The sequence below is a fragment of the Equus caballus genome, chromosome 3 (assembly GCF_041296265.1).
Source record: "Equus caballus isolate H_3958 breed thoroughbred chromosome 3, TB-T2T, whole genome shotgun sequence".
Lineage (NCBI taxonomy): Eukaryota > Metazoa > Chordata > Mammalia > Perissodactyla > Equidae > Equus > Equus caballus.
This window is the reverse complement of record NC_091686.1, coordinates 70,190,293-70,205,809: the sequence shown is the minus strand read 5'-3', so window position 1 is coordinate 70,205,809 and position 15,517 is coordinate 70,190,293. Positions and strand designations below refer to the sequence as shown.

The window sequence follows — 15,517 nt, the reverse complement described above, 5'->3', positions numbered from 1 at the left end:
TTAAAAATGACTATTACAGTTAAAAAAAAGAAGAAAATGCCTCTTCAGGAAACTGACTTTTACTAATCAGCCTCCCATTATTTTAAATCCACAGTCAGCATTTACTTTCCACAGTACCCTTAGATATGTATGTTAACTGGCCGTGGCTTTCTGCCATAAAGAAATTTTATGTGCCATGATAAACACTGTGTTTGTCAAGAGGGACTTGGCCTTTTTAGGTTTAAATGACAAACTACCTCAAATATGCACATGTATGAATTCAGCGATTAATGCATAATTACATCATACTTACAAACTGTTCATCAGTAATAAACTATATTTTAACTTACATAAACAAAGTTAACACATTTTTCCAATAAATTATTTCACACAGGTATATGCTTATGAATCTATTTAATTGTTCAAGCTATGCTAGAGAATACAAATTTTGAATACATATTTCGTAAGATTCAGTTACAACACAGATGATTTCCAATGGTAATTTCTTACACTATCCTGATTATCAAAAAAAATTTTACCCATTAAAAAGAAAAATCTTTACCATCTGCTACCAAATCTCTATGTCAAAATATATATTTTAATTATGCATTTAATTATGTCACTTTTGGCTAACTGGTTTGATAAACATTAGAGACCCATTTTAAATGATTTTTATAAATATTTCCAAAACATGTTTTCCAATTATTATTTTTCTAATGAAAACATATAATTGACTTACGTTTACATATAAATTTTCTCTGCACAGTGATATTTTATTAAAAGAAAATAGTATGGAAAGTGCAAAAGCTCTGGCTCTCCAAGGCATAGCAAAAAGAAAAGGCAAAATTTAATTCTCTCTCCTGATTTTTACTCTTTGAGTTTTATTTTCTGCCCTTGTCTATTTTTTTAAATGCTAGAAATTATATTCTTAAGGATGCATACCCCATCAGGCCAGTGAGAGATTCAATACTGAGTGTGAACATATGAACATACAGTTGAGAAGTAATTACCCAATAAAAATAACAATGTTGCTACTTCAATTATTTGGGGGGAGAAGTTATTTTTATATTATCTGAAAAAAAGTAATGGTTTCCAATTCATTAGTAAATATATTAACTATACATATCAAAATGGAGAGCCTTTTAAGATAAGGAGATGTGCAGTCAGCAATGATTTAAATTAGTCAGGATAGCAGGAATCTGGGGTCAAGGCTGTTTCCACTATTTTGGTCTGACCACCATAGGTAAGTGGGACCCTATTTGTGTAGCACTTGTTCCTGTCATAAGCGTAGCAGGTCTCACTTTCTTCATCACAGATATTGCTCTGGGAGGCAGTAACTACTTGATTATCCAGCTCCACTTCTACAGGATCACATTTTTTACAGCTGAAAAACAAATATATGCATTAGACAACCCCCATCAAATGGTGTCTCTGAATCTGAGTGACTACACATTTCCATCCAAAATCAATTAGCGCTTGCAGCTCTGACCTGACAACTGACAAAGGGTGACTCCTTTCAGAGCTCAGCTGCTCTACAATACAGAGTAGATTATGAGATTTTTAAACCTTTAATATATAAAAATTAGTAGAAAGTACGCAATATAATTACCAATGATATGATAATATGATTGTTTTGTCTACACCATATAGCAACTTCTACTCTGTTAGATTTATGCTCAACTGTATACTAGGATTTAAGGAGTTATATATAGTGACAAGAAAGTGATAAACTTTTTTTTAATTGTTTGATGTTGAATCCTGTAGTTTCCAAAGAAACATCTGCATGTTAATATGTCCCAAATACAATTAGTGAACTATTAAGACAAACTGGCTCCTCTTGTACTAATAGCAATAATTTCTTCTTTAGAATAAATTTATAGCTATCTTTTATCTGTGATAAAGTTTTATGAATTTATGATACCTAATAATTAACATAAGAATTAATGTATTCCAAAGTTCAAAGTATATCGCTAAATGTCTATACCCCAACATATTTTCAAAAACATTCTTACTAACAAGTTTAATTAAAAGTTATTAATTTCTATATGCATATTAGTATGAAGGAAAATTTCTTACAGGTCGGATAAATGGTACACAAATTTGGTTCTCACTGGTGAGGTGGGATCAGAGATATTCTCTCTGCTGTTCACAGGAATACTAAAAGAAAGAAAGAAAACAAAGGAAAATAATGAAACTAGCAGATATTGATATTTTTGGTAACAGGCACACTGCTAAGACATTTCATTGGAGGGGTATATACATTCATTAAGTATATTTCATGCAGACATTTAGGACTTTCAGCACTCTATAAGCACTCTTCAGTAATACTATTACTCAGATTCACAGTATTTCACTATATTTTAAACATTTCTCATTCAAAATAAACCTCACAGCAACCCCTCTGTCAACTATCTTTGCTTACTTGGCAAATCCCTGCTTTTTCTTTAAAAACAAGCTCAAGTTTTACCTTCTCTGTGATGACTACTTTGATCCCATGCCCACCCCTCAATAAACTCCTTCCTCAGTAGTCTCATTAAAGTTCATATATCTTTATTATAACAAATGCCATATCATAGTTCTTGTCTTCAGAGTCGTTGCTTCCCTAGACTATATAAACTCAAGGCAAAAACATTTATGTATTCCCAGTGCCTTGCTAGATGTGTGGCATGTAGAATATGTTCAATGTATGTGGAATGAATGGACAGATATTATTATCCACATTATAGAGATGTGGTAATTATAAATCAGAGAGGTTAGTGAGCTACCTGAGTTCACACAACTACTAAGTAGGAAAGCTGGAACTAGAATCCAGATCTCTTGATTTGGTGATGTTCTGTGAAAAATGGGATAACACTTACCAACTAGTTCAGGTGATTTCATTAATATTTACATTTTTTCATCTATGTCATCATCCCTCCTCATATGCATCCCTCCCTACCAAAAGATACAAACAAAAACTTATGTTTCCTAACTCAGTCTTTAGCTATACCACCCACATAGATATCCAAGCCAAAAACTTGGATACCATCCCTGAGTCCTCCGTCTCTGTCATGACCTATAACTAACCCATCTCACAGTTCAATCGATTCTAATTATTTGCACTTGTGAAATCCATCCACTTGGTTCAGGACACCACCATTTCTCTCCTAGATTCTAGCAATACCCTCCTTCAGTCTTGACCCCTCCAACACATTAGCCACATTATTGCCAAAATGGCCTTTCTAAAATACAAGCCTAATTTCCCTCTCTGCTTAAAACTTACGGTGTCTCTCCACAGATAAAAAGATCTCCTTAAGATGGCACAGAAGGCACTTCATGATATAGCTCTACCTCTCTAGCTTCATCTCTCACCATGCCACCCGCTTTTCACTACATGCCAGCTGTAAACAGCTGCTTGCAGTTCCACAAATTCACCATGCTTTTCTCATCTCCAAGTCTCAACAATAACGAAAACAACAACTGTTCTAACATTTACTAAGTATTTACAGTGTGCCTCGTGCCATGCTAAACACATTACATGATGATCTCACAAAACCCTCACAGCAACTGTTTCCTTTCCTTGGAATGATCAACCTCGTCACGCCCCACACACATTTACCTAGTTAGTTCCCATTCAGCCAGCTAACGGCCATCATCCACTTCCACCACTTACTCCAAACACCCTTTCCTGCCTCCCACTGCCACTCTCCCTCTGCTCCCCAGGGTTGAACTGTGTGCCCCTCTCTCGTGCTCCTATAACATTTGATGCCTTTTCTTGTCACAGCATTTACAGCACTGTACTGTAATTGCCTTTTTAATTGTTTTTTTTCTCTCTAAAGATTGGCACCTGGGCTAACAACTGCTGCCAATCTTTTTTTTTTTTTTTTCTGCTTTATCTCCCCAAACCCCCCTGTACACTGCAACTGTATATCTTAGTTGCAGGTCCTTCTAGTTGTGGGATGTGGGACGCCACCTCAACGTGGCCTGACGAGCGGTGCCATGTCCCCGCTCAGGATCCGAACCCTGGGCTGCCGAGGAGGAGGGCGCGAACTTCTTAACCACTCGGCCACGGAGCTGGCCCCGCCTTTTTAATTGTTTAAAGCTCCCTACTAGACTGTAAGTTCTTTGACGGCATGGACTGTGTTTTACATAAATTGTTTCCCCAGCTCCAGTCTTCAGTGGCATTCAGTAGCACTAAAATGCCAAATGAATGGACCTATTCTTTATTAGATGGTACAGGCTCCAGTAATATGAGATAAGGCTCTAAATGATGAAAAAGATAAGGAAGCAAATATGTATGAGTGTGTACTGTGGGCCAAACACAGTTCTAGATGCTTTTATACACTATCATATTTAATCCTCACAACCCTATAAAGTATATGTGTGTATATATATATAATAATTATATATATATGGATAATTATTCCTTTTTTACAGTTTGGAAACAGACTCAAATTAGTTAAGCAAGTTGCCCAAAGTCACATTGTTAGTAAGTGATGGAGTTGGGAATAACGGGATAATGACACAGCAATGATAACAGAACTTTCAGAAATGAGATCAGGGAACCATTGACACACATGAGGCAAAGTGACATGAAGTAACTGAATTATTTGATTCCAGAAAACCATATAATATCATAAAAAGAATCATGTCGTAGAATAAAAAGTTGAATTGGAAAATCACGGAGTGCCATTTAAAAATCTTCCCCCTGGGACCCCGGAGATTAAAACAAAAGATAGACATTCCCCTTCAACACAGTTTAGGTGCCAACGTCATGGATGCCATCCCTTCAAGTTACATGCTTCTCCAACTGTTCTCTCTCTAATAGGGAGCTATGTGGCATAGAGTCTGAATGGTGGGAAAAAAACCTGCTAGAGGAGGTGATGTCTAAAGTAAAACACACAGGTTGAGGAGGAGTTAACCAAGCTAAGAGGGGTGGGAGAAAGAGTTCTTCAAGCAAAAACAGAAAAGGAAGCAAGTACTGTGAGTGTGAGGCAAGAAAAGCTCTAAAATGATGCTGGATTTTCAAACATAAGGTGAAAAAAAGCGGCAATGGAAGAGCTTGAGAGTTTCGCTGAATGTTGCAAGTTAAGCTGAGGCATTTGTAATTTATCCTAATAAGAATGTTAGCAAAACCACCAGAGGCATTGTAAGAATAGCGACATTATGGTAACTGGCACATAGGCTACATAAATAAGTAACAGCAAATATTTTCTGAAAATGTTCCAGGAACTACGCAGTCTCTAAAAGGAATAGATCTCAATTTCTCTTCACAATAACCCTATATAATACACACAATTTCCCCCATTTGAAGATGAGACAGTTGAAGTTTAGAGTGGATAAGTAACTTGCATACGGAAGCACACAGCTATTAAGTGACCTAGCTAGAACTTGAAACAGATTCTTTTTTTTTTTTTAAAGATTTTTATTATTTCCTTTTTCTCCCCAAAGCCCCCCGGTGCATAGTTGTATATTCTTCGTTGTGGGTTCTTCTAGTTGTGGCATGTGGGACGCTGCCTCAGCGTGGTCTGATGAGCAGTGCCATGTCCGCGCCCAGGATTCGAACCAACGAAACACTGGGCCGCCTGCAGCGGAGCGCACGAACTTAACCACTCGGCCACGGGGCCAGCCCCGAAACAGATTCTTAAACACATTATACTTCTCTCATTGATTAAATGGGACTGAATATTACGTTCTGTTTCAATAACGGGTACTTGACTGCAGGGAATCTATTCAAGGTAGGAGTGGTTCCCAAGGAAGACATTACAGATTGAATCTAACAGGAATCTCATTTCTTAAATATCATTAGCATTTTTGCTATTGAATAAGACTATAGCTTATAACTTTGACTATGTGTGAAATGAAATGAATATCCAAAGTTCAATATACAAATGAAGACTGAATCAAATTAGTCAATACCTTACCTTTAAATAGATGGTTGAGTACAGTGTAAAATACTCTGTAGTCCATATATGGTAAAAAAATAAGGCTTTTAGTGTTAACTCCAGTTTCAGTTTGATCAAAGGGCAACTAAAAGTTCTGATTCAAACTGAAATAACTCCATATAAATAGGGTACACTGATGACTATATCTGAACCTTCAGTTATAATTTGATCTAGCTGACTAGACTTACATTGCCTGGAAACCTTTGTTCCTGCTCCCAACTTCTACATAATTGGCGCAAGCCCATTAACCAGATTCAACCTTATGTAAGGTGCTACACATCAAAAAGAGGAATAGGGGCCGGCCCCTGGGGCCCAGTGGTTAAGTTCGCGTGCTCCCCTTTGGCGGTCCAGGGTTTCGCCGGTTCAGATCCTGTGCATGGACCTAGCACCGCTCATCAAGCCATGCTGAGGTGGTGTCCCACATGCCACAACCAGAAGGACCAACAACTAAAATATACAACTATGTACTGGGGGGATTTGGGTAGAAAAAGCAGGAAAAAAAAAAAGAAGACAATTAGCAACGGTGTTAGCTCAATTGCCAATCTTTAAAAAAAAAAAAAAAGAGGATTAAAGATATACGTATTACATTCAAACAATGGCTAATATCAGAAAGTATCTCTGCTAACAACAGGAAAAAATGAAATGTGAAATACCACGTACATAATTCTGATGTGTCTCTCCAGAATGTCTTCATTAGGATTTTCAGGAGAGGGGATGATCCTGGAAGTAACCCGGACACACTTACATTTGTTGTCAGCCAGAACAATCCTTTCACCTTCATCTCCGGCTTGAAAGAGAAAACATAAGAAGAAAGGGAAACAAAAGTCTATTTATATACTTTGTACTGAGCTAATTTATTTTTTTTCCTGCAGAAAACTTGTTTTACGGTTGATAAGTTTCAGCTTTCTCCATTTGTTCTCTTTCCTAATCTAAAATAGCTAAGTGGAATCTCACAGCATAGTGAAGGAAATCCAAATGCACTGCAAAAGGAATTTTCTTTTTTTCCCTATGGGAATCTAAGCTGAATGAATTCTGGTTTTAATCTAATGCTTCTAAGAAAGGCACAGCTCTCTGAATTCACGTAGCCTTGTAAAAATCAGTGTCAAAGGCCAAAATGAGAGAGAAAAGAAAAATCTAGGCTGGATTTCTCTCAGACGGAAGCAATTCATTCAAAAGTGAACAAAAAATAACACTAGCCTTTATAAACCCAGTCAGAAGTTTCACATCCTTCCTGAACTCCCATTTACACTCTTTTTTTGGCTTAGATTGCATTAGAGCTAAGAACAGGCATGTTTTCCCCAAGATAACCTTATTTTGTGAGACTTAAATATTCTCCACTACAATTTTCCTAAACTTAATCATATTAATTATATTATTTATATTAACATTGATATTAATTATATTATATTAATTATACTTAATCATATTCTTCTTTTTCATAATAAAATCAGGTTATCATGGTATAATGATCCAATCAAATAAAATAATAGGTGCTATATTTCTGATAAGAATGATTTTAAAAGATATATATACATGTAAAGTGCCACAAATTTTCAAAAACAATTCAGAAAATATTGTGAGGTATAAGCTCTATTTAATATAATAAGCCTGTGGGAAGAAAAAATAAATAAATGAATGAATACACAGATGACCACTAAAGCCTTAACTCTGAGTGTCAACATTTATTGTCAAATCTGAATATTAGACAAAGAGGTATAGTAAGTGTTGCAAAGAATAAACAAAGAAAATTTCTTACTATCTGGACTTAGATTAGTTAACAGATGTTTGAAGAGTTAATAATAGCTTTACTTAATAAGACCAATTAAACAATAATAATGATATTAAATCCTTTTTATTTCTATAATTTTAGCTGAGTGACCTTTAAAATTTCCTCCCATCAAGCCTCAACAAAAAAACAAAGATTTAGCACATGAATTCAAATTATAAAGGTTAAATGATCAGGCTAGATATAATTGTAACTGGAAGTCTAATCATTCTAGAGATGATCTCAAAGCAGAGAGGACCTAATTGTAGTATTTCAGTCTTAATGATAACAGTCATTACAAAAACACTTTAAGACCATTGTTATTGTACTTATAATTGTTTGAAGTACTTTATAATGCATTATTATTCCATTACTCATAAGTTCTTCGTAATAAATCTTCTGATAAAAGTCTGTATGGTATTGGACAAGAAACATGATGAAGTAACAATCTAAAATAATGATATAACTCTAATTAACGTTTTGAAAAGAGTAAGATGACTTAAGTGGTATCTTCCCTACTCCTGTATTCATGACTCTTAAATGTTTTTCTCAGTAAAATACTAATGAGCATGTAATGCCTGACCAAAAATATAGATTGAAGTCGAGTATGTGACTTGACTGTTAAGTCTTAAATAGAAAATGTCTATATTTTCTTTATGGCATATGATTAATTTCCTTGCCAGAAATCTAGGGAAAAACTATAATTACTGTTATTATATAAAAATATTAGGCAGCCTAATATACCTACCAGAAAATGTACAAATACTTTCAATTCACCAAGACTTGTAAGATTCTAATATTCTCTCTCAGTGACAGGCAGTATTTTTCCCAATAAACCTCTTATTAGAGACTGTGCCTTACTTTATTCCAAGAGCACCTGAGACATAGTAGGTGCTCAAAAAATATCTGTTAAATTTAACTTAGTTCAGTTCAAACAAATAATAAAATAGACATAACAACACATACTAGATATGAGCACAGTGAGTTCACCAAAAGGTGATTCTCTTATACAGGTAGAATAGGATAGTAGTTAGGAGTGTGGGCTATAGGGTCAGATGGCCTGGGTTCTACCTACTTAACTACCTACCACATGCTTGCTGTATGACCTTAGGTAAGTTATTTTTCCTCTCTAAATCTCAAGAGCTCAATTATATGTCAGAAACAATAATAGCACCTATCCCCAAATGGTTACTGTGAGAATTAAATGGAATAGTATATGTAAAGCAGTTAGCATAATGCCTAGAACAGAGTATGTACTCAATAAATAATAGCTCTTATAGATATATAGCTACATACATGTTTTACATGTATGTTTGTAGGTATATAAACAGGTTCATGGTCATACATTTATATATGCATAGATACATATACTGTACATGTTTTACTATCTTTATATTTTAAATATTATTAGAAATTCATTATTCTTAATGCTAAATTAGTACAAAAATATATGTAAGATGACTATTAATTACACCATACTCTATCCTGAAATAAGAATAATAAGCTCACTAAGTGTTAGAAACTATCCAGCCAAATTATATCATTCCTAATTCATATGCTCTTCTAGATGAAAATTATTAAATACTGTACTTCTATTTTCTTTAGTAGTTTGAAAGGTTAATAAACAAAATAATCAAACTTCAGCCATCAAGTTATAGGCAGCCTGTATAACATTAAACATTGTTAAAGGGTCATAATAAATCTGTAGGCTTAGACCCAGGAAAGTTGTTAGAACTAATACCAGTCTCTCTGGGGAAATAAAATCCTAATGCATTCTACATTGTATTTACAGTAATTTTCACTTCATTTCTCCAGAATGTTAATTTAAGACGCTCAAGAAGATTATTGATTTTCAAGATTCAATATGAATATTCACATAAGCATAGCTACCAATACTTATCCAGAAATATAAATTTTCTTATTCTCTAGGTTATAGTAGGCAAATAAGAGAAAAAAAATAAAAAGAATTACAGTGAGTCTTGTCTGCCTAAAGATCACTGCCCTTATAAAGATTAAGGCATGTTAGAAAAAGTAACCAGATATAGCTGGCCAAGCAAAGCACAAACATAAATGCTTAAATCTGAAGAATAGCTCTGTGCTATATTTTTCCATTTATCTGGGTTTTTTCAAAATACCACATACCTGTCACAAGAACAGCCTGAACAAAAATGGCCAGGACTCCCCAGAAAAACAAATGGTTCTTCATCTTGACTTCACCGCTTTTGAAAAACTGGAGCTAAAATGTCAGGGTTAAGGTGTGTCATCTATAAGGAGTGTGCAAATGATGGCGCTTCTGCTTTCTTAAAATAACACTGCAGGCAGCTAACAAACTAAAAACAATCACAACTGTGGTTGCAGTCTGAAATTTAAATGCTGCACTGGAAAGAAATCTATCGCTCAGATTTATGTAGTTTCTTTCAAAGTGTCCCTCAAAAGCCACGTTTTAATGCAATCACTTTTTATTTTACATATACTCTATATAACTAAACCAGAAGAATAGTAACAATTTCAAGGCGAGTCCTTTAAGAATATTTAAATAGGGGTTATCAACTTTATTACCTAGGTGTAAAGTTTCCAGATGAAATATACGACATTTGTTGTGCCTGGAACAATAAATGAAGGGAAAAGAAGGAAAAGGAATGAATTAAAGTCATTTAAGATCCCAACTGTATCTTACATCAACTTTTTCTTTTAGTTTTCATTTAACCAAGTTACCAGATTTAAATATATATATATCATATATACATATTCTGATAGTTTCGGTTATTTTATAAGTTCAAACATGGAATTGGAATTAGAAACAGGTGGTTCCCAGATGTATCAGTCAGCACGTTTTATTTCGATAGCATTAAGGCAGAGCCTATATTTGCTCATCTAGTAACACCTCTCAGAATTGTAAACCCGTGAAATGATTTTCATTTGACACACCTTGCCTCAACAAAAAACTGAATCACTGCAGTATTTCTTGTAAATTTTTTTCATTAATTAGTGTAAAAAAAAAAACCTGAGCTTTTGGACAGGGCATCCCCCTACCCTCCACCTCAACATGCTAGAATGTCCTGCCTCTTAGGCAGGGTTGGTTTCAAGAACATGTTGGTTACATTTATATGCAACTTCAAATCTACATTACTTTTGGTTCTCAGTTCTCTAATTTTTTAAGGCTCTCCTAGAATTTTGAGAGGTGCTAAAGAAATACTTCAGGATCATAAGTAGGTAAGCGGATTTCATAGCTAGCAGTAAAAAATGGCAGAATGAAAATATTAAAGTCTAGCACATAATTGCACTCCTTCAATCAATACGTATTGAATATTTAGCAAGAACCAAGTGCCAAGCACTAGAATACACAATATTACTATACTGTCAAATATTACTCTCATTTTAATTCTAATATTTAGAAACTATTTAGAGTTTAAAAAGATATATTGGATTCGCATAAGCAATTATACCTATTAGAAAAAGAAACAGGGGGCAGGCCCCATGGCCAAGTGGTTAAAGTTCTGCATGCTTCACTTCCACAGCCCAGGGTTGCGGGTTCAGATCCCAGGTGTGGACCTACTCCACTCATCAGCCATGCTGTGGAGGCATCCCACACAGAAAGTAGAGGAAGACTGGCACAGATGTTAGCTCAGGGCTAATCTTCCTTAAGCAAAAAAAGAGGAGGATTGGCAACGGATGTGAGCACAGGGTGAATTTTCCTCACGAAAAAAAAAGAAAGAAAGAGATCTGAAAGAACATTATTTTAGTGTGTGGTCAGGATGTCAAAACAAATATCAACCACTTAAGAGCTCCTCAGCTCTAACTTTAGTTTCTAAATAACTAATTTATTCTATCACTCCAAAAAAGAGTAATTAGAAGTTACCTGGATATTTATTTATAAGTCATTACTTCCTTGAAAATAAACTCAAGGCCAGTTGGATAAATCCCTGGGGACAAATCGAAGCTTCCCCAAAGGCTTATTTTTTATAAAAGCAAAGATTATTTGTTTCATAATTACTAAGCTAAAGAAAAGCTCTATATTTGGTGTTTCTATTATTTCAGTCTTATAGTTTTGTATTTCTATTATGTAAACTATGTGTCTAAAAGAAATTATTTTAATCAAAATAAGGTGTGGAGATCCAAGTGGCACCTTTGCCACCAGAAGAGAGTTACCTATGCTGGTAAAATAGGATCAGGAGAGTGTTTTGCCAAGTGTGGTCCAGGGATCGTCTTCCCTCCACTCACTGAGAGTACTAGTGAAAATATGGATTTCCTGGCTACACACAATCAGAATTTGTGCAGATGTGAACTTGGAATACGTATTTTTAAAATGCCTTCCAGTTGATTCTGTTGTACGCTAAAATTTGAAAACTGATAGACGAGAAGCCTGGGTGGTGGGGGGCGATGGAGGATAACTAGCAGCATTAACTATCTGTGGGAGAGCAGAGGTTAGGCTTACACTGAAAACAACTTAGTTGAGGTTTCCATTTATTTTTATAGTTCTGTGCTTTAGATGAATTGTCTCATAATCTTTTTAGCACTAACCAAACGTATATACACACACACACACACACACACACACACATACATAGAACAGGTCCTGGTTTATCTTTTAAACCATTTCATCTTCAGTTTTAGTTATCTTCTTCCCACTAAAAAATGTAACGTGAATAGCGGGACCCTTTTCATGCGAGTGAGTTAAGCACCTCAGCTATACGGTCTAAGTTCTTCACCAAAAACGGTTTATTTTTCTACATTTATATATATGATTCTTATAGGAAGAGGTTCAGTGATAGACTCATCTGGATAAAGGAGATCTTAAGGTAATTTAGTTTCACTTTCTTGACTCCCACTCAAGTTTTGTTTCAATTTCCTATACAGCAGACATCAGCATTTATTTAAAAACCATCTGAAATAGGTTGATGCTTCACTTCCTTTGAACATAGCTAATTATATTTGGGATACCCAAATCATGACAAAGACTTTATTCTCTTGGGACACAGAGAATACAACCCTTGTTTTCCTCCTATCTCATTGGGGACTCTTTCTCAGTCTCTTGCTGAATTTTTCCCTGAATATTGAGGTTTGATCTTCAGCCTTCTCCCTTATCCCAGCCTCTCCCTAATTAATTTTATCTGATCCCATGGCTTTGAACATAGGACAAGCTATGACTTTCAAACGTCTAAGTCTAGACTTTACCTTGCCCATTGAGCTCCAAACACCTATATCCAACTATCTATTTAATATCTCCCATTGGCTGTCTAACAGCTACCTAAAACTTAACCAGGCAAACAGTACGCATGATCCAGATCAAGCCACCCTCACACTCCCACTCCAATCTCTCTCCATCTCCAGTCTTTCTCATCTCAGTGAACTGCACCTCCAACCTCCTAGTTGCCAAAATCCTCTTCTTTGATTTCTTTCTTTTCTTCTCCCCCACATTCAATTTACCACCATGTCCTATTAGTTTTATTTCTAAAATACATCCCAAGTTTGTCCTATTCTCTCCATTCTCACTGCTGCCTAGTCCAAGCCTCCATCCTCTTTCCTAGACTACTACAATAGCCTCAATAATAAAAAGCGATTTTTCCTTTGCCCCAGAATTGGCAACTAGGGCTCACTGCTGACAAACAAGAATGGCTAAGTACCCCAAACTCTACAGAGTCAGGCACTTCCTCCAAGGCTTAACAAGAGGCAACAGAGCTCAACTTACTGCCATCAACTCCCACCCCCCATGCCCAAGCTCCCTCCTCCAGTCTTCAGAGGACTTTGGCAGGGGAAGGGGATGGGAAATGCCATCATAGGAGCTGTTGGCCTTGTGGAAATAGTAGTGTTTGTGGTAAGAGACTTTCCCCCCTTTACTCTTGACAGGGGGAAGTACAGGGTGCTCTTCTCTCCCCAAAAACAAATGAGGGGAAGATTCAAGAAAATAACTTAAAGAGATCAGGGACCCTGCAAGAAGGAGAAATGGAGAAGCAATATAGTATAATAGTTAAGAGAAAGGATTCTGAGTCTGACTGCTTGGGTTTATTTCCCAATGCACCACTCACCAGTGTGTGACACTGGGCACACTTTGGACAAATCATCTAACCCCTATGCTTCAATTCCCCTATCGGTAAAATGAGGGTAATAAGAATACATATTTCATAGAATTGTTGTCAGGCTTAACATGTTTTACTACATATAAAGAAGTTAGAACAGATCTTGGCATATGGTGAGTGCTATTTAAGTACTAGTGATCATCATCATCATCATAACCATTATCATCATCATCATTATGCTGGTCACTCTTTGGTGAGATGCAGAAAATGCAAACTCAGCCTGGGGCTATGAACCACAATGAAGTGTGAGGAAAGCATTCCTGAGAGAGCTTGACATTTCCCCATGGGTTGCATCATGTAGAACACAGAAACTGATACATGCTCATGCTATATGACCCTTACAGGGTATGAATGAAAATATCCAACAAAGCTATAGTAATCAAAACAGTATGGTACTGACATAAAAAAAGACATATAGATCAATGGAACAGAACTGAAAGCCCAGACATAAATCCACACATACCTGGTCAACAAATATTTGACAGGCAGACAAGAATACTCAGTGGAGAAAAGATAGTCTCTTCAATAAACGGTGTTGGGAAAACTGGAGATTCACACGCAAAAGAATGAAACTGGACCTCTATCTTAAACCACTCACAAAAATTAACTTGAAACGGATTAAGTACTTAAACATAAAACTTGAAACCATAAAACTCCTAGAAGAAAAAATAGGGGAATAGCTCCTTGACATCAGTCTTGTAAATGATTTTTTGGATATGACACCAAAAGCACAAGCAACGAAAGCAAAAATCAACAACTTGGACTATAGCAAACTTAAAAGCTTCTACATAGCAAAAGAAACAATCAACTAAGTGGAAATGCAACTTATGAAATAGGAGAAAATATCTGTAAGCCATATATCCGATAAGAGGTTAACATATAAAATATATAAGGAACTCATGTAACTAAATATCAAAAAAAATCCCAATCTGATTAAAAAATGGACAGAGGACCTGAATAGACATTTCTCCAAATAAGACATACAAATGATCAACAAGCACATGAAAAGGTGCTCAACATCACTAATCATCAGGAAAATGCAAATAAAAACCACAATGAGATACCACCTCATACCTGTTAGAATGGCTATTATCAAAAAGACAAGACATAAATACTGGTGAGGATGTGGAGAAAAGGGAATCCTTGTGTACTGTTGGTGGGAATGTAAATTGGTGCAGCCACGATGGAAAACAGTATGAAGTTTCTTCAAAATACTAAAAATAAAACAACCATACAATCCAGCAATCCCACACCTGTGTACACATCCGAAGGAAATTAAATCACTATCTCAGAGAGATGTCTGCACTCCCATGTTCATTGCAGCATTATTCACAATAGCCAAGACATGGAAACAAGCTAAGTGTCCACTGGACAGACGAATGGATAAAGAAAAGGTGGTGTATATGTATACATGCATATGTACATATATATATGCATATACATATTTATATATATACAAACACACACAATGTGTATATATATGGGAAATGTCAAGCTTTCCCAGGAATGCTTTTCATATGCATATATACTTACACAACGCAATATTTTTCAGCCATAAAAAAGAAGGAAACTCTGCCATTTGTGACAATGTTAATGGACATTGAAGGCACTGTGCTAAGTAAAATAAGTCAGACAGAGAAAGACAAGTACTATAAGATCTCACTTATACGTGAATCTAAAAACATTGAACTCATAGAAACAGAGAGTAGAATGGTGGTTGCCAGGGGCTTAGGGGTGGGGAAAATGTGAAGATGCTAATCAAAGGGTACAAA

The 15,517-nt window shown here is 35.7% G+C and overlaps 1 protein-coding gene across 2 annotated transcripts in view; it reads right to left on the bottom strand.

Moving 5' to 3' along the window:
* Positions 1-376: 376 nt before the first annotated feature.
* JCHAIN (joining chain of multimeric IgA and IgM) overlaps positions 377-15,517 on the bottom strand; it is a 32,648-nt gene continuing 17,507 nt past the window's right edge. Inside the window, exons 2-5 of one of the 2 annotated variants that reach the window (XM_070261760.1) lie at positions 9,811-10,271; positions 6,564-6,690; positions 2,056-2,136; positions 377-1,363 (exon numbers count right to left, since the gene is read on the bottom strand). In XM_070261760.1, coding sequence (XP_070117861.1) covers positions 1,159-1,363; positions 2,056-2,136; positions 6,564-6,690; positions 9,811-9,874 — 477 coding nt within the window. In that variant the 5' untranslated portion in view covers positions 9,875-10,271 and the 3' untranslated portion in view covers positions 377-1,158. 2 annotated transcript variants of the gene reach the window in all.